The following is a 24,153-nucleotide window of genomic DNA, read 5'->3' as shown; positions in this document are numbered from 1 at the left end:
AGGTCATTTGAATATGTCAGCATTTTAATGGGGTGAGATCTGGTGTTAGAACGTGTGCAAATTGATTTTATCTAATTTTTATTCATAGTTTTTCTTTAATGAAGAAATCAGTATTTCATTAGCCTAAATGAAGCACCAGGACAACCATTTGTAGCGTTTCGCATTGTGATAAGAGCCTTAACCTGAATGTGGAGTGCAACATAAGAAAACGAAGAGATGGCGAAGATGTTGCAGTTTAGTAGCTTATCAAGTTCATTTTTGAAAAATCACTCTGGGGGAAGAGGAGTAGAGTTTACATAGCTAACAGTTTTTAAGTGACAGACTGCCTTGGGAAAAAATGGCATGTGATAACAACAGAAGTTTATTATTTCAGCAGACACTTGACTGACAGTGCTGGGCCAGGGGAGAAGAAGACGCTTCACATAATCTTAGCCCTGCTTCCTCTGGGTGGCTGCTCCCACCCCGCCCCAAACAGAGTTCCAAAGGAGGAGCCTTCTCTGGCTCCTGTGAGAAGTATTTCTTTGGTGAACAGTACGCAATTCCACAGATCGTAGCTGTGAATGAACACATTTTATGCATTTTGTGACTATGCATCTCTTCCCATTTTGGAATGACCTAAAGGTGGCGCCCCTCGCATTTTACGTCTTGTCATTTGCCTGTATTCTGATGGTGGATGGCATTGTTCGTCCCTTCTCTCTCCTGGCATGGAGTTCCCTGCCCCACTTCTCCTGGCCTCGCTGCTGCTGTCGTGCACAGGAGAGGAGCTCTGGAATGTGAGCGCTGGGTGCTCATTCGGGGGTCAGGACTGGCAGAAGACTGCTGGCAGACGACTGACAGTTGTTTTCAGTAAAGGGAGTGGGTCTGGTGTGCCAGTGCAAGTGTGGGCGTGTGCTAGTATGTCTGACAATGAAGGAGGAATAGAGACTAAGGAAGGAAAGGTACTGTCTTGTTTTGGAAAATTATATTGGAAGGAAAACATGCTCTCAACTTGGCTTCTGCTGTTTTTCTCCAGGAAATTTAGGGCAGAAAGAAATATCCCTGTTTTTCCTTATTTAGATTTCTTTGAAAGTATTAACGAATGATGAGGATTTTCAAAGCCTCTCTGATAAGCAGCAAGTCCTTATGTATTCAAAAGGAGCAATGTGAGTTTTCACTAACTTTTCTAAAGTGCCTTTTAAGTGTCAGGTATTATGCTTGGGATTATCTCCATTTTAAGAAAACGGCCCTGCAAGGCAAATGCGTTGAGAAGGTGGGTCTGGAATCTGGGCCACACTGAGCAAGGCTGGAGTATTCGATTGCCACTTCAGCAAGCGTAGGAGCCTGGAGTCACACAGTAACAGAATTTTAGACCAAGTGCTACCTCTGGTGTTATCTTGTCAACTTCCTGTCATAGCACCATGATGCAGTAGAAGGAGCACAGGGGCTGGAATGTAGAGGCCTCAGCTCCACCACTTGCTGCTGCTTGACAGCTGATTCTGTTTCTCTTTTTATAAAATGGGAGTGGCCATAGTTCTTATGTGCACAGGTTCGTAATGATGGTCAGAAGAATTGATGCTTGAGGGTGCACCCTCTTGAGGGTGCTCTGTAAACCGTCAAGTGACTTTCCGGTATTTGCTAAGGGAGGTTGTTTTCTTTCATAGATGGGCGCCCAAGAAGGCATTAGTTGTTAGTTAGGCTTTTGGTCAGCAGAAGGATTATATATTTGCTTTTATATATATGTCTGGCTCTGAGTTTCTTCTGGTTCCCATCACTTTACTTTTCTTTCCTGTTTTCGGAATTGTTTCATTTCTACGGCAGATACTTAACAACGTCTTCTGTGTGTCGGGAGCTTTAGTAGGCATTGGAGGTAGAGTGGCGAGTAAGACAGACATGCTTCTGGCCTTTTTGAAACGCTGGAATGGTACAGTTGAGTGACCTTTTTTTTTCCTACTGGGATAAGTTATCCCAAACCTGACTTCCTAATACCCCTGATATCTCTTTTTTTAATGTGTTAGACTCTAAATACCATTAATGCCAATTATGCAGATATCTTGAATGTAACTATTGAACTGAAGAAACTCTGAGAAAGATGAGTTATGGGGCTATTTCACAAGATTAGCCTGGTTTTGTGTCTACTTCAAGGGCAGGTGGCTTGGACTGTGGAATCAGCATCTGTGCAGTGCCTTACAACTGACTCTTACCTGAGTTTTAAGCTGCTCACCTGGGCAGTGAAGATGTTTGAAAATCACTGTTTGGTATTTTGGTCATGACAGCCCCAGGTTATTTTCCACTGTGCTGAAGAATATTTGTATTAAATAGTACATTGATCTTTGTTCACAAAGCAAATATAACAGCTCAGAGTGGTCTGAGTCTCATTTCATTCACTCTTGTGACCGGGAGGCGTTTCCCCAGGATGACCAGCTAGGTGTGGTCCAGCCCCAGGCTGTGGACAAATCCCTCGCAGGCATTAGAAACCCCAAGCCTGACTAGGTTAAAAGTCTCCCCCAGGAAAAACTGTGGAACAGTCTTTATAATGTGGTTTGGTTTGGATCCCAGGTCTTGAGATAGGACTCCAGGTGTTCCTCCTCTTTCCAACTCGGTGATCTTCTGGGGCACTGGGAAGTAATCCCCTGTCCACTTCTGGCTCCTGTTTTGGTTGTCTGAGATGTGGTCAAAAGGAACGGTAATAGAAAGCACTACAGCAGTTCTCTTCCGATTTTCAAATGGCATAATGGAGACCTTTGATGCCACTGGAGCTGCTCCTGCTATTTTGGGTTAATCCATTCAGGCAGTCAGTGACTGAGCAGCCTCCTGACTTTTTTGTTGTTTCTGAAAGGCCTTTCACAATATATGGAGTACAGTTCACATATTACCGCTAATAAATGTGGCACATGGGGATAGGCACTCAGTGGAGGCCCAGTGAAAGCCTGCCTCCCAGGGTGAGATCAGGAGGAAATGACACTGGCGCTGCAGTGAGCAGCATTTGTGTGATGGAGGGGGGAGGGGGAAGGGAGTATTATAAGTGAAGGGGGAAATGTAAGGAAAGGCAGGAAGGTGCAGAGGGCGCAGGCAGCGTGTGAACACGTGCTGCCCTTGCGGGTAGTGTGTGTGAAGGGGCAGGGGATGGTGAGGCCTGTAAGAGGAAGGCCTGTGGATGCCAACTAAGCAGTTTAGCCGTCGGTACGGCCGGCAGAGCCGAGGAGGCTTGGAGTGGGAGAGTGACCTGAGTCTCTATGAGGATTAATCTGGCAAGTGTGGGGGAAGAGCGGCAGGTGTGTAGAAATGGGTGGAAGGAGCCTGGTGCTAAACCCGTAATCTGCCCCTAGGCTAGGAGGGGGCCTGGAGGAGGACAGGCTGCTGGCAGGGCTCTGAGCTGGCATGGGGGGCGCCAGGCGGGGGACCCAGCCAAGGCGACAGGCTTAAAGCTCGGGAGAGGGGCTGCGGAGGGAAGAGAGTGATTTCTGGTGTAGACGGGGTGAGCTTCTGGTCTGGGTGGACATTGGGCAGCTTTTAGCTAGACCAGTAAAAGGAGTCTCTTCTGGCAAGTTCTGTGAGACGGTTCTCTCTGAGGTGATTCTCTAAAGGGGAGGGAGAATGTGACATTTAGGGAAAATAAAGCCCCCCTTTAGTACCTACATGCTTCTCACATACCATCATCTGGCATACATTTTTCAGAAGAGGTCTTTCTGAGATTATTTTCCACATCACATCAAATGCTTCTGGGCACTCAAGAGTATCGAGAAGCAGGTTCCCATGACAAGGGCTCGGCCCGGGCCCACCGTGTGCCTTCTCTGAGCTCCTGGAGTGGCTGTGACAGGGCGCCTGTGGGAGCCCATTCCCTGCTGGTTCAGTCCCTCCTCCATGTTCCTGTCGGCTCCCCAGCATTCCCTGGGGCCGGGCAGGGATCTGGGGTGAAGGTGTGGGCTGCAGCAGCTTGGTTTCTTTTGCAGACCTTTGTGATAAATGTTCGTTAATTCCATGCTAAACCCACCGAGCTGACTTCATGTCTTGACAATATTGTCATGAAGAGAATTCCAGGGATTTTAAGGATCAAAAGTCCAAGGAAAAAAGAAACATGACTTTTTAAAGTTTGTACTTATTGACAGGATTTTGGTTAACCAGCTCTGTTTCTGTAGTAGGAATTTTTAAACCATCATTTAAATTTTTTCTGTTGAGAATGAGACACTGACAAATTAATTGTAATCATAACTCCTTATGCAGAAACTAATGAGCATAATGATGAAATTTAATTGAAAAATTGAAAAGTTTGGAACAATCGCAGTTTCATTTGTTAAACAGATATTGAGCATTTGTGACAAACTGGATACTCTGTTGGGGCTGAATAACCAGATATTCTTACCAGTTCTTAAAATTCTTGTCAATTCTTAAAATTGGTAAGACTTTTAAATAAATTGGTTCTGCTATAAATTCACATTTAAGAATTTAGATAATTGGCAATAATTAGGATGCAAAAGCACTAAAAAAATACCAAAGTATCTGTAGCCTGTCTATGCAGGATTTACCAGAAAGCTGAGAAACAGAAGTAGTTTTGTGGAATAACAATAGTAACTGCCTAATAAAGACGTTCTGCTTTTTAAGGAAGTTTCTGTTGTAATTTTAGTCGTAATTCTAATTGATGATAACAGACATAAAACAATACTGTGATCACGTAAGTGATTAAATACTAAATTTTGTGCAACGAACTAAGTACTTGAGAATTGTGATAAAGGAGCCAGCTCAGGAAACGGTAGTTGGGAAAATGCTTGCTGGAGGTGGCGGGACTTGAACTGATGGGTAATACTCCTGGGAACAGGGGCAGAGGAGACTCTCCCAACCAAGGGGGCGACTTAATGAAGCCAGGAAGAGAGGACGTCTGCCTGCACCAGACTCAACACACCTGGTTGGGGGCGAGGACGGGTGGGACGGTAGAACAAGGTGGAGTGGTGGGACATGGCCCTCGACCTCTTAACTCCTTCCCAGGTTCCTCAGCCGTAAAACATGGATGGTATTAGTGCCGACTCTGAGGGGCAGACTGTGAGATTAAACGAGATGGTAAGTGTGAACGTCCTGGTGCATAGAAAGTGTTCAGCGGACAGAAGTTGCTGTTGCTGTTGCTGTTGGGGAGACGGATGGGGCCCAGCCACGAAGGGCAGGACTGCTTGGGAGTTGTCCTATTCTGATGTGATGGAAATTAGGAAGCCACTGAGACATTTGCCCCCAGGTAGGATGTGACAGGGATAAATTAATAATGGTAGCTCCCGTTAGAGTGCTGATGCGTGCTCTGTGCTTTATATCCATTACCTGCGGGCCTTTCCGTGACCCTGCAGTGGAGCTAGGGGACTTTGTTCTCTGCGGCTCTGGGAGAGGTGACAAGCACCTTGGCCAAGGCCACCTAGCTACCAAGAGGGAAGGCGAGGTTTGAACCCAGGCCTGCCTGGTTCCAAAGTCTGGGCTCTTTCTCCTCCTACCAGACTGCCTTGACCTGGGAAGCCATCTGTCAGGGGGCTGACGACCCCACGGGGAAGGAGTGGCTGGCTCAGGTCGTTGTTACAGCTACTGAAAGGGGGGTGGGTTCAGGATTCCCAGTGGCACACCCCCACCCCACCTCCTAGGAAAATAGGAGGAGGAGGAAGAGGAAAGAAGACAGCGGCACAGCAATGGAAAAAGAGACAGGACTCGGTGATTGGCTGTAAGAGGAAAGAGGACGAGATGAGCTGGAGGTGACGGTGCTGTTAGAAATGAAGGCAGGCACTGGTGGACCCACCTTTCCCTGCACCTGGGGTCGGGCTCCGAAAAGCCCAGGCACCGCTGGGGGAGTCCCCAGGCTTCTCGGAAGAATAACTTCCTGTGGGTACACCCCTCGCAGTCACTACAGGACTCACAGTAGGTCTTGCTGGGTGCAAGTGGCATGTTGCTTGGCTAACGTTCTGCTCTTGTAGTGCCATCAGGGCCATTGGGGGTTTGTGGGGGAAGGAGTGACCTTAGGTAAGAGATATTTTTGTGTTCCTTGGGCCTAGGTCTACTTTTATGCCTTCTAGGACAGTGTTTCTCCCACCAGTACTGAAAGACCAATTCTTAAAATTTCCAGTCTATCTGGGCTGATACTTTTGTAAAATAAAAGAAGGATTACTAGAAAACCTGAAAAACACATGGAGAATGCAAACTTGAATTTTTTATTATTGGATTCAACAGGTATAAAATCACTCTGTCACATTGCCGTAAAAGTTTCTCAATGTGTGTTCTCAATCTGTGTACTTAGTGCGCGTGTGTGCGTGTGTGTGCGTGCGTGTGCGTGCGCGTGTGCGTGCGTGTGTGTGCGTGTGTGCGTGTGCGTGTGTGTGCGTGTGCGTGTGTGTGTGTGTGTACTTAATTTTGACTGCAAGCTAGCAGACTGTTCATGGTCTGGTACACCTTGAGAGCAATGATCTAGGGAGAAACTTTGTTAAGCAAATTAGTAACAGGACGTTTTTGGAATAGATACATGATTCAAGAGTAAAAATTGTCTTTCAGTTGGCATTTAAAATACTTTAGATGTGTGTTCCTGTGTGATCCAATGACATCTGTGACAAATGACGTCTTTTCAGTAAAGTTCCATATTAGGGGGCAGGAATGTGAGAGAAATATACCAAGAACTGAGGCTAACATTGTTATTGTAAGGGATCCATAAGTTTAAAACTAGTAGCAATACTTGGAAAAATTGGTGCTTTAAACTTTCTCTGTTGTTCTGAGAATCATTGTATTTCTTTTGCTCGTTTAAGTTATATTTGTTCTCTCTATTAATGTTTGGTTTGCCTTTGAATTGATTTTTATATTTTGGTGCATAATTTTATGTATATTCTTTCACAGGGTAGTTTCTTTTTTTTAATATAAATTTATTATTATTATTTTTGGCTGCGTTGGGTCTTTGTTGCTGCGCGTGGTCTTTCTCTAGTTGCGGTGAGCGGGGGCTACTGTTGGTTGCAGTGCGCGGGCTTCTCATAGCGGTGGCTTCTCTTGTTGTGGAGCACAGGCTCTAGGTGCATGGGCTTCAGTATTTGTGGCACACAGGCTCAGTAGTTGTGGCTCACGGGCTCTAGAGCGCAGGCTCAGTAGTTGTGGCGCCACATGTGGGATCTTCCTGGACCAGGGTTCGAACCCGTGTCCCCTGCATTGGCAGGTGGATTCTTAACCACTGCACCACCAGGGAAGTCCACGGGGTAGTTGCTTAAGCAAACTAAAAAGAAAAAGTCTCGAGTTAACATACGCCGATATAGAGATCATATAATGATTTAGTTGTTCATATTTCAAATTTGATTTTTGACTCTATCTTATATTTTGAGCATTTTTACTTTTGCTGCTGTTTCCTTGCACTGAGATCGTTTGCTGTGTTGTTCCCTTAGCCTAGACTTCTCTTTCCCTGCCCTTAGGGCCCAGCCCAGGAGCTGCTTCCCTCCAGGCAGACTGTCAGCAGTGAAGGGGCTCCTGTCTCTGGCATCCGACTTCTGCTGAGCACCCACTTCCTTGCCCACTGTCCCTTTTCTCCTTGCTCCAAAGTCAGGACTTCCTTTTGTTTTGCATCATACTATATATTACACTTTTCAAGGCTCCTTCGTGTATATGTTCTCTTATTTCATCCTCCAGACAGTACCATGAGGTTGGTAGAACGGATTCTCATCCCCATTTTAACTGAGGTGAGGCAGGGAGAGTGTCCACATGGCATGAATCTTCATTCCTTTGCCAGGGCTCCCAGGGTCACTTGTGCCACTCAGGTCCAGACTGCCAAATGCTCAGATTTTGAGCCTGTCATTTTGAGGTCCTCTTTTTTTTTTTGGCGGTACGTGGGCCTCTCACTGTTGTGGCCTCTCCCGTTGCGGAGCACAGGCTCCGGACGCGCAGGCTCAGCAGCCATGGCTCACGGGCCCAGCCGCTCCACGGCATGTGGTACCTTCCCTGACCGGGGCACGAACCCGTGTCCCCTGCGTCGGCAGGTGGACTCTCAACCACTGCGCCACCAGGGAAGCCCTTGAGGTCCTCTTTTTTTACACAGTATTTGTTATCTGAAAAATCTAGAATTCTCAGTGCAGTGTCACAGGCCTCTTTGGAAGAAAAAAATCTTCAGAACCTAACCCTGGGGATGGTCCGTAGAGAACCAGAGCTGTGAACCCAGGAACTGCACGCAGGGCCAAAGTGGGTGTTTTAAAGGATGTGTTCAGTTGTCTCCACCTGTGATTTTCAAATGACAGTGGGAGGGGTTGGGTTTCCTTTATTTCAACAATAACAGCCCAGCATTTTGGATTGCACAGAAGGTTTCTCATGAAGAGAAGATCCTGCTTTAAAAGGGGTGAGGCACTTTGAAAAATCACATTTAGCCCAAGTCAGGAGTCAGAATTTGGAGTGTGTGTGGTGTGTTTCCTCCCCATCCCCTTTATGGTAAAACCGACCTGTGTTCCAAATGCAGTCCTTCCACTTACTAGGTAGGTATGGTGACCTCGGCTGAGTTATTTAACTTCCCTAAACTTGTTTTCTGATCTGTAAAATGGGGGAAATACTATCTATTTTGAAGGATCATTGTAAGGATTAAAGATGATGCATGTACCAGACTTGGGGTACGGGCTCGACGAGTGAGAGTTACTTGGAAGCTGATGCAGAAGAGAGAATGTGACCCAGTACAGGAGTCACTGCCTGTGTACAGCTGGCCATAGTAGTGGTTCTCAGCCTGGGTAGGTGTCAGAATCACCTGGAAGACTGTTTTAACTACAGTTTGCTGGGTCCACCCTGCCTGCCCCCTGTAGTTTGATTCATTTGGTGTGGTGTGGGCCTTGAGAATTTGCATCTCTTGAGTTTCCAGGTGATGCTGCTGCTGCTACCGCTGGTCTGGGGACCACGCTTTGAGAATGACTGGGCTACAGGTGAACTCACCGATGAGCATTTAGGTGCTGTAGCTGTATTTGAAAGCCGAGCTTTTATGTGGTTAAAGTTAACTTTGTTAGAAAGCGCTCGGAATGCATTTCGCAAATACTGAATTTGGTATCTCAAGGATTTTTCCTCCTGAAGTCCAGGAGTCTTTGTTAAATATACTTGAAGAAGAATAAGTTACGAGAGTAACAGTTATAAACATATTATGGGTAGTCAAACAATATCAGATTGGCTGAGGTATGTGAAAGTGCTTTTATAAAATTCTAAAAACCGCAAAAATGTTTTAATACTTTTTATTTTTAAGATTGAACATCATAATGGAGTATAAAATAGTGTAACTTAGATTTCTCATCTCAATGTGCTGTTTACCGTGTGTATTTTTCTCTTTCTCCTCCAGGCTGCTGACTTGAGTAAACCAATAGATAAAAGGATATACAAAGGAACACAGCCTACTTGTCATGACTTCAACCACCTAACAGCCACAGCAGAAAGTGTCTCTCTCCTAGTGGGCTTTTCCGCAGGCCAAGTCCAGCTTATAGACCCAATCAAAAAAGAAACTAGCAAACTATTTAATGAGGAAGTAAGTAGCACCCTGTCTTAGCTGTTAAGAATCCCTTTAAGAATGTATACGTTCTTACCGAGGGTAGTGGGCCTTGTTTTACACTGTGAGCGAAGCCCGTTTTCCATTCTCAGATGTCCTACCTAGTATTACCCAAGTTTAAATGTGGTGCGTTGCCTCGTTGACTTTTACCTGTTCTTCCTTTGGGCTAACTGTTCTGTGCATTTTCTATGGAGATGCTCAGGTGTCTATAGCAGGTGCTTTAAAAATTTTTTTATAATGGAGATAGGGATGAGACTTGTAGCTTGATATTTATAATTTAAATAAGAAAATAAAGAATTTATTCACATCACCAGAAAATTTCATGCAGATCAAAGAACTTGATAATACTTCCTTAGGTTGCTTAAGTTGTAGCTAAAATTTGGTGTGTATGTTTGACAGGTGTTTGACTGAGAATTTGTTCTCTTGCTCTTGTAAATGTTTGCTATTAAATCACCTTTGACATGGTTAGAAATCCTGGCACTTAAAATTGGATCCTATGACATAGCTTTTGCCAGTGTTGTAGCATGTGCTGGGGTTTCTAGTGTCTTCAGTTTCATTCTGGCAGGAGCCTGAGATATCTGAGCTGTCCATTCAGGAACATGTCAACCATTAAACATAGTAGGTGTAAGTTGCCAAACAGATTGTATTTTTATAAGCGATTGAAGTGGCTTTTCAGCCCCAAGTATTGCCATTACATATTTGACGTACTTCCTCCTCTGTGTCTGTATGACTTTCCTAGTAAATGGAAAAGATGAGGCAGTCTTGCTGAGTTAGAAGCCCTGGGTTGCAGTCTGCTTGTGGCCTCAGCCCTGGTGTGACAGGGGCCGGGTCACGTGGATTCCTCTCAGGAAGGGCGAGTGGTTTTGATTGTTGCATGGTTTTAAAGTCATTAACTTGGAACAGAAGTGCATTATAAATTCTGATTTTTAAGAAATAATTTTGCTTGGGGAAGAATACTCCACAAATTGCAGTTAAAATTCTGACTCTTTTTGCAGTCCCCGTGGTATATGCTGTCCATGCATATCCAGTCTCCAGCCACGGTGCTCCTGGTTGGCATTGCCAGTGGATTTGGTGAAATCCTTTGAACCATGCCATCTCTTCTTCTAGTTTCATCTGGGTTGACTGGAAACAAAACTTGCCGTCTGGATTGACAGAAGTATTTAAACCCATTTTCTGTTAAAAAAAAAATCTTAAGCAGAAAATTATTCTATTTACCTAAACATTTTATTAACATCATTTGACGGAGTGACTTCTAAGTAGCTGGATGATCTTTTTGGGGGGTAGTGGTGGGGAGAGTGAGGGCACAAAACTAGACTGCTCTGCATTCTTAATAGAAATTGTGAATTTGGCGTCACTGTGGGGTTTTATTTGTGTTTAGGTAGGGGACGTGTTTTTGAGGGGGAAGGGATTGGAGCCATGTAAAGGGCTGTTGGTAAACAAGGTCGGGAGGCTGATCGGCTGAGGATGGCACAGAATGCCACTTAGAGAACAAGAAAGGTTTGTGTGTCATCGCTGGGGGAGGGTGCAGCAGAGACCACAGGGCCCTGAGAGCACTCGGACGCATCAGCTAGACCCATTCCTTACTCAGGACAGCTGGGAGTCACGGGCTGGAGAGCAGCTCCTCACTCTTAATGAGTGAAGCATGAGTTACCTCCTACTCTTTTTACATTTTATTTGAAAAATGGCTGTTCAAAGTTCTAGGATTGTGTATGGCTTAATACCAACTTGGCATTTACTACTTGAGGCAGACATTGATTGCCCTTCGCAGTAAGGACATTCTTTGGCTTGTATGGGTAGCATTCTCATCAGATTTTGCTCAGGATGTCTAAGAGAAAGGGTCATCAGGGGTCTGTTTCTCAGAGAGTGCCAGGGATGGTGGTCGAAGCTGTCGTAGGCTGTGCTTTGCATTGGTATGGGACGTGGAGGTTTCAAAGTGTTTTGTCTCTTTCCTCGGCTTGGGAGGGTGGGTTGCTGTCTCCATTGTGCGCAGATGAGGAAATAGTCAAAGAGAAGGTAAGTGAATTGTCCACATCAGGTAACAATTTGATGATAGAGCTGGATCCAGAAATTAATTCCACGAGCTCTTATTGGTCATAGATTGTAAGCCCCACCGTGTGTGGTTGCCAGATGGGCTCTTGCCTCCCCAGGAGCTCACAGTTTAGTGAGATGGACCAAAAGGATGCTGGAACGTGTGTTATCCCAGTGTTATGAACAAAGTACCAAGGAATAATGTATTAATTGCATTCCTCAGTATGTATCAAATATCATAAAATAAAAACAAAAGTTAAGTTCAGTGGGGACAGTTCGAGAAAGCTTCCAGAAGGTGACATTTGACCTGGGTTTGAAAGATGCATAGGAGTTGGAGGAGGATGAGAAAGGCCTTCAAAGCTGGAGAAAACAGCTTAGCATGTGGAGGCCAAGGGTGGCCACACCACAGCATGTGGGTCTTGGAGTGGCAGAAGTTAAAGCCAGACAGATGAGCTGGAACCAGATTGTAAAAGCCCTTTGATCACATGCTGGGAGATTTGGATCTGACACTGGATGCTGTGGGGGACCTTTGGGCTTTTATTTAATCAAGGGAGTGACAGGATCAAATGTATTTTTTTAGAACTCTTGTCAGCACTTGTGGAAGGTGGATTGGAATGAAGAAAGAGAGAATGAAGGTAGCAAGACCAGTGAGGAGGCTCTAGTAACTGTCCAGGTGAGAGCTGAGGACTTGAACTAGGGTTGTGGCCATTTCCTCATCCATTTGACGGACCTTGATAGCCTACCACGTGCCCGGCACTGGGTCTGCAGCGGCAGATAACAGCTGCCCTGTGTTTCCCCTCCAGAGAGAGGGGAGAGAAGTGTGAACAGCACCACACACACACATACACACAATTACGGCAGATGGTGGTGACTTGTTGTGATGTCAGAGGAGATAGAGGGCCTGAAGGAGAGACAGACGTGGAGGCCTGCTTTACGGGGACGTGGGGAGCGTCCGTCTCTTGGAGGAAGTGAAGTGCTTTGAGCTGAGCCTCGCCTGAGGAGGCCCCCAGGTAAGGAGCTGGAGGTAGAGCGCCCCTGCAGAGGGAGAGCTGGTGAAGGCCCCTGTAGGGAAGAGCTTGGGGCCAAGAGACCTGAGAGAGGACGGTGGACCTGGGAGGGCGTTGTGAAGTGAGAGGGCATGAGTCTGGAGGCCCTGCCACTCAGGACCTGACCCGGGTTTGCTTCTTCGAGCTGTGGGAGCTCACAGACGGGAGCAAGAGGTGGTCAGATCGATGTTTTTGAAAATAACCCTGGCTGCTTCTTGGAGACGGAACTGGAGAGACGAGGGAACAGATCTTGAGATTGTGGCCCACTTACTGCACTGGGGAAGGCGGGGAAGGAGCAGGTGCTGGGAACAGAGTCCGTTCTGTGCTTGTTAAGCTCGAGAGGCCAGTAGGTGGTTGCATACCTGGATAGGAGCACAAAACTGGAGGTGAATGTTGGGGGCTGTCAGCATATAAATAGTAATCATGTCCCTGAGATTAGACGGCAGGCCTGTGGAGAAGGCACAGTAGAGCAAAGACGAGTCTTTGCTAAGTCCTAGACGTGTCTGGGGCTGAGCCCTGTTTATACTCCAAGATTCTGGTCATCTGCTCATGGCCCGCAAAGGAGCACTTACAACCGTCAGTGTATTACCATGAAATTTACAGACTCACAGCCCAGTGGCTAAGAACATAGACCCTTGAACCCGAATGCCTAGAGCTCAGACACCCTTCGGCCACTTACTGCCTGCAGGATGTGGGTCTTTACTTCATCTCTTCTCCTCAGCCAGAAAGTGGATAAGAGCGGTCCCCGCCTGGAGGTGTGGTGAGGATGAGATGTTAGCAGAGGGCCTGGAGAGCAAGCCCTGGGGAGAAAAGTTCCAGGTGGAGGGGAAACTCAGAGGGTTTCTTTCACTAGAGGTTGGAGGAAAGGCTTCTTGGGAGGTGAGATACCAGCAGTTTTGAAGGAGAAGCACAAATGATTTTCCAGGACAAGAAGGTAAGAGCAGGGCAACCCAGACAGAGAAGCAACATGAGTAAGGCAGACGATGGGGACTGTTTATCGTGACTGTTTGGCGTCTGTCTGTCTTACTCACCAGAGAGCTCCTCAGCCTCCCATTACACACATGCACGTGTGCGTGCACACACTCCACTGTTGATTACTCTGACCTTTGCTCCTTTCTGGAGGTGTCTGGTGCATGAAAGTATAGTAAATGTTTGGATGGATGGATAGGTGGGTAGGTGAATGGAAAAGAAATTATAAGTTCCAGAAATCCACACTAGACCAGAGATAGGTGAAAATTTCTATCTGGGAATAGAGCGTCTCTTAAAAGGTGATTCCCCCATTGATTAAAAACCTAAAATACTTGTTTATAGAAGAAATTGGGACATAGAGAAGTACAAAGAAGATGGGAAAACATCACCTAGAAATCCCATTGCTCACTGTTAACTTTATTGTCTTTGTAATTTTTTATGTTTTTAATGAGGCAAAACTGTCAGATTCACACCTTCCATTAGAGCTGCTGGCAACCTTCACCTCCTGGTCTGGCCCTCAGTCCATCCAGTTCATGTCAGATAGCAGAGGCAAGCCCTGCTCCCTGGGCCGTCCCAGTCATACTGAGACCCTGGCTGCTGCACCAGTTCAGCCCCGGAGGAAGGCTGGTCCTTGCTAGCGTCCCTTGGGGAATGATAGCCTAGATCCCCTGAGACACTGCTTTCTCTCAAGCCTTAGAGTAGACTTGAGGTCTCTGTGTGTAGTGTTCTGTATGTTTTATGCCCTTGATGGTATCTAACGGCACATCTGATGAGCTCCCAGACCGTGGAGCCTACCTTCATGGTAAGGGTCACCAGGGAGGGAGAGGTACCCTGGGCAGCGCCCGGAAGGGGTGAGGGGTCCACTTTTCATCACTAACGGTTACGATGTACTGGGGAGAAAGTCATAAAGGGGCAGTTTCTGTGTGGGAATGAACTCAGCCTTGTTTGCCTTTGTAAAAATTCTGATTATATCTGGGTTGTATCCAGAGAACAGTAACTTCAAAGGATTTTTAAGTATGTTTGGTTATTGGGTGGATGTAAAATCTAAGAAGAACTTGTCATTTCGGCTTCTTCATCCCTGGCGTGTAATGAGCCCCCTGTTCTTGACTTTCTCCTCTCTCGCAGGTTGTGAGGCCAGGGCAGCGCACTGGGTCGGCTTAGGCTCCTCGTGGACGCCTGTGCCTGCTGCTGCCTGAGGCTGTGTCTGCTCTTTCATCCCAGGCTGCAGGCTCCCTCTGCACGCAGCGCCCCCAGGAGTGGGGAGGAGAGGAGGCCCAGCTTCGCAATATTCTGTCTAGTCCTCTAACGAGAGTGGCTCTGGGCATCTTGTTAGTTTTGTTTTTGTTGTTGCTTTTTTTAATCAAAGGAAGGAAATGAGCACTTAATGATCTACTCCTTAAAGTTTTGACATTGATAAAAATGACATCTGATCCTCTTTCACAGGGCTTTGAAATACCTTTTCCTAATACTTCCTGAGGGAAGAAGCAGCTGTCTTTAAATGCCTTTACAGAATCAAAGCCCTTAGTCACCGTTTTTGCTTGTGGCTACATTACTTTGTGGCTACATTACGGCTTTTCCAGCAGCTGCTGTGGTTTTGGAATTGTTTGTTTTTAGTACTTCTGTTATAAATTAATATCTGCATTGTAAAATGCATACCCAGCAACCCCCCAAGAATTTTTTCCTGCTTATCATGTTGATAGCAGTGAAAAAAAGAAAATTAAAAAGTATGTGCTTTGGAAAGCTTCATTTTAGCAGTGGTGCTTTAATGTGGTTACGGATTTGTTTTTATTCTTGCTTCCTCTAAACTAGTTTAGTATAGTTAGGAAGTCTTGTTTGTGAATGCCATTAAGGACGGTAGTTTTGGTGTTTGTTGGACTTTGACTGGATTGATGTTAGAAATGAGGCAGTGTCTTCTGCATTCAGAAGGGGGAATGTGGGAGCCGTGGGTGATTACCAGGGAGAGAAGTGGGTGTGGGAGCCCGCTTCCTGGGTAGGTGGCTTGACGTACAGACCTGGCATAGTAATACCCAGATTTTGGTTTTGGTTTTTATGGAAGTGATTTTAAAAGTAGGCCTTTGAGCGTTGTGGAATTTCCCTCCTTAATGGAAAGCTCAGTGGTCCTGCTAGATGACCTGAGCGCCTGTCTTTCCCTGAGACCTGCCCCGCTCTCCTCTCCTTGCCCTTCCTGCCAGGGCGGCCTCACCTCAGCCTCGGAGCAAGGGGCTTTCTTCTCCTGGACCCCCGCCCAGCTCCCTCACTGCCTCCCCTCCTGGCCTGTAGCACAGAGCCGCCCCCAGAGACCCTGTGACGGGATGGAGGGAATCGTGATGCAGGGAGCAGAGCCCCTGGCCTGTCCGACATTCACTCAGTGTCAGTTCCTTCCTCTCCTCATGGGACTTCTGGCTGGTTTTCTCGGCTTTCCTGACTTTTGTCCTGCTCCCTATAAGTAGTCTTTTCCCAAAGTTGCACACTCTCCTCCTCTTCCTTGTACACCTTCTGCCTTGGAGAGCTCAGGATGTCACAGATCTGGCTCTTATAAGTTCACAGCCCATTTCCTCATCTTCCACAGTCATTCTCATCAGCTGCCTGCTCGATGAGGACACTTGAACTTCTCCCCAGCATGGTCACCCCTCCTCTCTGTTCTGTCACCCCCCTTCCCAGTCACTCAGGCTCAAAACCTAGGAGTCTGTTCACACGCCTCCTTCACCCCCACCCCACCTCCTAATACATCCAGCCTAGCCCACTGGTGAACAGTCCATCCTGCCACACCACCGCTGGTCAAGTTTAAGACCTTTTTGTCCACGGACAATTGTCATAGCTTCCTAACCGGTCTCTCTTCACCCGCACCATTCTGTACCTGCTGACGGGAGACTTCACTTCATTCTGGTGCTTCCCTTTTCAGAAATCTTCAGTGCCCCTACTGTCTGCAGCAGTACAGCCAGCAGAAATATATTGTGAGCCACAAATTCAATTTAAAATGTCTAATAGCCACATTACATCAATTTAAAAATAGGTGAAGTTAAGATACTTTATCTTGGGACTTCCCTGGTGGCGCAGTGGTTAAGAATCCGCCTGCCAGTGCAGGGGACATGGGTTCAATCCCTCGTCCAGGAAGATCCCACATGCCGCAGAGTAACTAAGCCCGAGCGCCACAACTACTGAGCCCTCATGCCACAACTCCTGAAGCCCATGCGCCGCAACTACTGAGCCTATGCGCTGTAACTGCTGAAGCCCGCGTGCCTAGAGCCGATGCTCCGCAGCAAGAGAAGCCACCACAATGAGAAGCCCGCGCACCGCAACAAAGAGTAGCCCCCGCTCGCCGCAACTAGACAGAGCCCACGCGCAGCAACGAGGACCCAACGCAGCCAAAAAAAAAATGTATTACTTTATCTAATACATCCAAACATTATTTCAACATATAATCAATATAAAATTATGAATGAGATACTTGCCATAATTTTTCAAGTCTTCAGGATCTAGTGTGTAATTTACACTCACAGCATGTCTCACTTTGGACCAGTCACTTTCAAGTGCTTGGGGCTGTGGGATTGGTCAGCACAGGGATTCAAGGTCACAGCCCAGACCCCTTAGCCTGGTACTGCATGTCCTTGAGTCCCAGCTCGCGATTCCAGACCTAATTTCCTGCCCCTGCTCAGGTGCTCCAGCCAAAACGGTTACCGTGCACATCCGCAGACCCAACTGCACTGTGCTGAGCCTTGATCTGGCCGCCCGCCCCCAGCACAGGCCCGGCCCCACCTGTACTCGGGAGCTCCTCAGGGGACCTGGGCTTTTGCCAAGGGTGTTTTTTCAACATACTCAAACGCATCATCCAGATCACGGCCCCACTGACACTGGAGAAGTCAAGCCCGGCGGGGAAATCCTGTTAGTTAGCTCTGAGAACTGACCAAGATGCCTTACTTTTTTTATTAGACATTTTCTGGAACAAAAATATACCCTTATGGTGCAGAAAGTGGGTTGCATTCTTTATATTTATTGAATAAGATGTTCTAGGTATTTGTTTTTTAATTTCTGTTCTCTAACTTTTTTGCTAAACCCAAACCAAGTGATAGCCCAGGGCAGTTTACTTCAGTGACTCCGAGCTAGCCCTGAAGTTGTGCCTCCCACTGCCCGGGGTCTGCAGGGGGGGCGCCCTGGTTTATTGACGTTTGTCAGTGGCACAGAAGGCGCCAGCCCCACTTTGGGGCTGACGGGCCTGTGCCGGGTGTCATCTTACCCGCTCCATCCCCCTTGCACCAGCGCCTTCCGTGTCTCTAGGATGAAGAGCGCTTGGTTTGCTCCCCCATCAGCGCCCCCACCATTGTCCCCTCTGTGAGGATGCTCTGACCTGCTTCCTCCCAGCCCGCTTCTTCTGCTGCCCCTTTACCTCTTTGCTCAGCGCGCCCTCATCCCAGAGATAGAGGCCTTTCTAGGCCTTCCTCCTTGAGACTGGAATCACTCTAATCCTCCTGCCCTTTGTCTTCTTTCCCTGGTTGGGTTTTGCTCACAGTACAGCACTCCTTACCGTCAGATCCTGTCAATTTCACTACCTTTTCATCCCACTTGAACATCAGTTCCACTCAGGAAGGGATGTCTGTCTGTTGGTGCTGTCAGTGCCTGGCGTGTAGTGTACATTCAGTAGAGGATGGAAGGAGGAATGAACGAAACATGAGTGAGTGGTGAGCGGGAGGGACCACAGGCGAGTTTGCGGACCTTTCTGATCCTGTTTCTTGGTGGGTAGCACGGCAATAGCACCTACCTTCCTATGGGGAAATGAGCACTCATACTTACACTGCTGGTGGGAATATAAATTGTTACATCCTGTATGGGAGGTAATTTGGCGATATCTGTAAAAAATTATAAATGTATGTACCTCCTGAACCAGCTATTCCAGTGGGAATTTATCCTGCAAGTATATTTATACATGTGAAAATTGCCATATGTGCAGGTTATTCTTTGCTATACAAATGTCCTTCAGTGGGGGACTTCTCAAATAAACCACAGTATATCCATGTAATTGAGTACTCTGCAGCTGTAGAAAAGAATGAGGAAGCTGTCTTCGTACCAGTACAGAGAGACGCACCTGTGTGACTGCATGAGAAAACAGAGGCGCAGACAGTGAAAAAAAGGAGTGTGGATAAACTTGTATCTGTGTTTGTCTTGTCCACACAGGAAGACACTTGCAGAGATAAACAAGAAGCTAATGACAGTAATTCTGGGGGCAAGGGATCTGGGATGGAGGAAAGGGGTGTGAGTGAGGCTTTCTACTGGATACTTTTATTAATATATGTGAATTATGACTGTATTACCTATTAAAAAAATAAAAGCTTACGTTGAGGGGTTATTTTGAGGATGAAACAGCATGTGTGCAGAGCCACTGGTCAGTGCTTGGCCACAGAGTAGATCCTCAGGTTGGAAGCTAGCACGGCTGCCCTGATATGCCTGCCACGTACCCCACGATGAAGCAGACGTTTTCCCTGCACTTGAGCACACAATCTGGTAGGGAAAACTGATGGTGTAGAACAACTGAGAAAGCCTTCCCACGTTAGAGTTGGTATGTGGTCCGTTAATGGTTTTGGTTTGCAGTTGCTTAAGCTGCTGTGCCTGCTTCCCAAGTGCTGAGGTGTGGCGTGTCTACGTGGGTGCCCCAGCAGGGCCACAGAAGGTGGGCTCAGGTTTTTGTCCGTAAGTTACATCCACGTGTCTACTTACAGCAGGCTCAATGCACCTTTTTAACGTGGAGTAAAGTCTTTAAATGTGTCTCGTCACCCCAGTAACATGTATTTTAATAATGGTGCTATGATTATTTATCTCCATTCCTCACAGTTGCAGGGAAATACCGTTTTTACTTGACAGTATTCCAGTTTTGAGTTCTAATGGAATTATTTTTGTTTTGCCTTTTTAAGCCAAAAATAAAATTTTTCTCCTAACCATAGTGCTAGAAGTTTTTATGTCCATCCTTAAAATTTTCCACACATGATAGAGTAACGGTGGAGAGCTGTTGGGAAAATGGAGATTAGATTTGGTTGTGGTGAAGTGTGAGGTGCAGGGGTTGAAAGCCACACACCGTGCCAGGGCACGGCCAGCAGCCTGGCTTCTCAGCCTGAGGTCGCTTCTGTAGCCGCCCAGTGAGGCCACCAATGGGGGTGAACCGGCACCACGCTTGGACACTGAGCCAGCAGACCAGTCCTGGTTAAGGGATCAGGAGTGCTGGGGCAGCCTGAGCCCGGTGGGTACAGCAAGGTCTGCTGGGTGGGGGTAGGCTCCCCCAAGACCAAAGCCCTGACCTGGCCTCGTAAGGTGCCTCTGACCTCTGTGGAAGAAATGGTGACGGTCTCGTGGAAACCCTGACAGAGCAGCACTGGGCTTCCAGGTTGTTGGCGTTAGTATAGGTCAGCGGCCGTATACAGGAAGGTCACCGGGCAGGAGAGGAAAGAGGCAGGGGGTGACAGTGCGGCTGTGACACTGCAGAGCGACAGCAGTGACCCCTGCTGCTCAGTAACCCTTGCCGGGCCTGCTAGCCCCGGGCCCTCATGCCAGGCAGGGTCAGGCCTCTCCACTCTTCCCTGGCTGGGACCGTTGTTGGCCACCTTCCTTCCAGGGCCTAATTTTCTGCAGCAGTTTGCATGGTTCATTAGTCTTTTTGAAGAAACCAAGTGTTTTCATTTTCTGTGACTTTCTGTAAAGATGCAGCACACACAGCAGACACACAGTGCAAGGCCGACAAGGCAGGAGGCCCTGTGTCCCGGTGGGCTTCCCGTCCCTGTGGCCCGTGGCCCTCTGAGGCTCGAGTCGGGGAACCCCAAGCACGTGAGGGAAGTGGGAGCGTGTAGCTCACCGAAGCCCGCCGGGCTCCCGAGGCACGCGGTTGCCAGGCTGGCAGTGGAGAGCGTCTGGCAGCAGGACTTGCTGAGAACTCAGGGGTCTTGGGAACTCCCAGATGGTTTCTGGTGCTGTGATTTGGGGACCAGGCAGCCTCATGGAAGCCGCTGTGCCAGTGAGCCCCACGAAAGGTCTGCAAGCAGGGAAGCGTACTCGGGGGGTGGTCGTCCCTTTTGAGGGGTTTCTCCTTTTGCCTTTTGTTCTTTTAAAGGCAAGACTCCCGACCTGTGCCTGTTAAAGAGACAGTTGGTCAGTGGATCAAAAATAAACGTGGAGTAGAGTGGCAGTGATTAGGCACGTACTCCTGAGTGTTAATCATCTGTTTATTTTTTTAAACACCACCTTGTTCCAAAGAAGATGGAGGAATGGCTCCTAAAGATACACACATGACAGCGACTGTGAGTGAGGAAGTTGCGGTGCATCAGGGCCGAGGCAGAGCCCAGGGAGGTGTGCGTTGCTGTCCTGGGTGCTGCTGGCTGCACGTGGACTAACCACCCCCACCCCCGCCCCAGCACCCGGAAGAGGCAGGGGTAGTCAGCACGGGGCACGCGGGGCTGATGCAGTGCAGCCTGATGCGGCCCAGGGCTCCCGGCCGTGGGGACTGCGAGACTTTCCCGGGGACATCGTAGTGAGGACCCTGTGCAGGTGCAGGAGTCACAGGCCCAGCCGCTCCTGGCGTGAGACGTGCGAAGTGCCCGGGGCTGTCCCTCTCCCCGGTGTGTCCCGGCGCCTGGTATAGTATCTGTCGGGCACATACTAGGCTCTCAACAGTGTTTGCTGAATGACTGACTCGGTGAAACCCAGTGGCCTGACACCCAGGTGCAGTTCTAGACGGTAATTCCACAAGGGGCCAAAATGCCTTCGCTGGCCTGACCGCGGGATAGGACGTGGAGTGCCTGGATGGACGCGTCCCTTCTCACCGAGAAGCAGACAAGTTTTCTTGCTGGAAAAGTAGACCTTTAAAACTTCTCCATTGTGATAACTTGTTCTCCTTTGTCTTCACAGAGACTAATAGACAAGTCACGAGTAACCTGTGTCAAATGGGTTCCTGGTTCGGAAAGCCTTTTCCTAGTAGCCCATTCAAGTGGGAACATGTACTTGTATAATGTGGAGCACGCTTGTGGCACCACAGCCCCCCACTACCAGCTTCTGAAGCAGGGAGAGAGCTTTGCCGTGCACACTTGCAAGAGCAAATCCACGAGGAACCCTCTCCTCAAGTGGACGGTGGGCGAGGGGGCCCTCAACGAGTTTGCTTTCTCCCCAGATGGCAAGTTCTTGGCGTGCGTGAGCCAGGACGGCTTCCTGCGGGTGTTCAACTTTGACTCAGTGGAGCTGCACGGCACCATGAAAAGCTACTTTGGAGGCTTGCTGTGCGCGTGCTGGAGCCCGGACGGCAAGTACGTCGTGACGGGCGGAGAGGACGACCTTGTGACCGTCTGGTCCTTTGGAGACTGCCGCGTGATCGCGCGGGGCCACGGGCACAAATCCTGGGTCAGCGTGGTGGCGTTTGACCCCTACACCACTAGTGTGGAAGAGAGCGACCCTATGGAGTTAAGTGGCAGCGACGAGGACTTCCAGGACCTTCTTCACTTTGGGAGAGACCGAGCAAACAGTACCCAGTCCCGGCTGTCCAAGCGGAACTCGACCGAGAGCCGCCCCGTCAGTGTCACGTATCGGTTCGGCTCCGTGGGCCAGGACACGCAGCTCTGCTTATGGGACCTCACGGAAGACATCCTTTTCCCCCACCAGCCCCTCTCCAGAGCAAGGACGCACACGAACGTCATGAACGCCACGAGTCCTCCTGCCGGAAGCACTGGCAACAGCGTCACGACCCCCGGCAACTCGGCGCCCCCTCCCCTGCCGCGGTCCAACAGCCTCCCGCATTCCGCCGTCTCCAGCACCGGCAGCAAGGGCAGCATCGCGGACGGGGCCATCGCTTCCGGGGTCAGCAAATTCGCGACGCTCTCACTACACGACCGGAAGGACAGGCACCATGAGAAAGATCACAAACGAAACCATAGCATGGGACACATCTCTAGCAAGAGCAGCGACAAACTGAACCTAGTTACTAAAACCAAAACGGACCCAGCTAAAACTTTGGGGACGCCCCTGTGTCCTCGGATGGAAGACGTTCCCTTGTTAGAGCCGCTCATCTGTAAAAAGATAGCACATGAAAGACTGACTGTATTAATTTTTCTTGAAGACTGTATAGTCACTGCTTGTCAGGAGGGATTTATTTGCACATGGGGAAGGCCTGGTAAAGTGGTAAGTTTTAATCCTTAATGCTGCACCAGATCTAGAACTTGAATAGGTAGTGATTTTTTTCTTGCGGGAGGGGCGGGGTGTACAATGAATGTGAATGACACTTCTTATTCTTAATGTAAATCTAAATGCATCAGAGCCATAATTTTGGATACTGCATGCCATGTAATTCTGAATCATTTGATAATTCACCTTAGAACGTTTAAAAACTATAATCAAACTAATGGCCAGCCAAGTCAGTCACCCTCCTGGGAGTATATAGAGTCCCAAGGTTAGCGCTCCTGTATTAGACTATTTCGATTTTAGGAAAATCATGACAGTGTGGGGAAACAATGACTTTAAAATGCTAAAATTAAAATTTCTGCTTTAACTGGAATATTTTTGCTTAACTACTCAATTAGAATATTGTACACCTGATCAGAGTGTGTATTCAATACGAACGGCCATTAATTGTCATTTATAGTCCAACTTTTTATCTTAATCATCAAATGTTTAGGAATCTATGAAATTTAACTTTAGGAACAAAGTGTTCAGCAGGGTTGATTGATATTATTTTTACATCGTTCTGGCAATCCACAGAAAGAGAAGAGCCTTAATTTTTAAAACCCATTTTAGTCATTTTATGACAATTAAAATTGTTTAATAAACATCTTTTTTCAAAGAAGCAGTTTGTAGCACTTTGATTGAGACTCTGTGCACTAAATAAAATACCCACGTTTCTCAGAGCCTGGACAGTTACCGCGAACTGCGGGCTGAGGGCGCCAGCAGTGTTGTCAGAAGTGCCTCTTGCCACACAAGCCAAGATCTTTTATGGTGGATGTGATTTGCTTACGTTTTTTCCAACAAGGGGAAGGAGCTTTTCTTTTCTTTTCCTTTTTTTTATTTTTTATTTTTTGGTGTGGGTTTTTGTTTTTTGGTCAAAAAGGCACATGACCTTAGGCCCTAGGCAGACTCCTCAGCCTTGTTTGTGAAGACTGATAGGCCCCCAAGGTTTCAGAGAACTTGAAATTTTTCCCTCGTTTGGGTTTTGTGTTCCCACCAGAGGGGAAGGGCAGGTGCAGGTTGCTCCTTCTCCTTGGAGGGCAGTCGTGGTCCCGGATCTTCCGGATCATTCTCGGGATGCCCTTGGCCTCTGTCTCAGGGACGCCATCCCCTACCCCAGCGCCTGCCCCTGGGGGCCTGTGGCTGCTGGGGGCAGGGCTGGCTCTCCCTCTGCCCAGACAGCTGCGACTCTAATTCCTTCAGATCCTTATCAGCTGTCAGACGAGTTGCTTTTCAAATTCTAGTTTTCACAGTGGATGAGAGGGCTCTTTGACCCATATGTTTCGTGTCAAGATGATAATGATCTCATTTGTTAGCTCACTTTGGTCACTTAAGTTTGTTTTTCTGTTGTGCACGCCTTTGTAATTAAATATAGAGATACTGATAATTTATACTGGTTTGAGTAGTGAACGCGATTCAGCAAAGTGCCGACCGGGAGGCTCCAGTGTGTCG

General features: G+C 47.8%; 1 protein-coding gene across 3 annotated transcripts in view; it reads left to right on the top strand.

Moving 5' to 3' along the window:
- WDR20 (WD repeat domain 20) overlaps positions 1-23,580 on the top strand; it is a 54,508-nt gene extending 30,928 nt beyond the window's left edge. The window contains exons 2-4 of one of the 3 annotated variants that reach the window (XM_082648581.1): positions 9,272-9,454; positions 12,084-12,176; positions 21,403-23,580. In XM_082648581.1, the coding sequence (XP_082504707.1) occupies positions 9,272-9,454; positions 12,084-12,176; positions 21,403-22,680 (1,554 nt within the window). In that variant the 3' untranslated portion in view covers positions 22,681-23,580. Of the gene's footprint in view, positions 1-9,271; positions 9,455-10,499; positions 10,632-12,083; positions 12,177-21,402 lie in introns of those variants that run through there. The other 2 variants (XM_082648579.1, XM_082648580.1) reach the window with 2 other exon arrangements.
- The last annotated feature ends 573 nt before the right edge of the window (positions 23,581-24,153 follow it).

This window comes from Grampus griseus (assembly GCF_964374135.1).
Source record: "Grampus griseus genome assembly, chromosome: 2".
Classification (NCBI taxonomy): Eukaryota; Metazoa; Chordata; class Mammalia; order Artiodactyla; family Delphinidae; genus Grampus; species Grampus griseus.
This window is presented reverse-complemented; position numbering and strand designations above follow the sequence as displayed.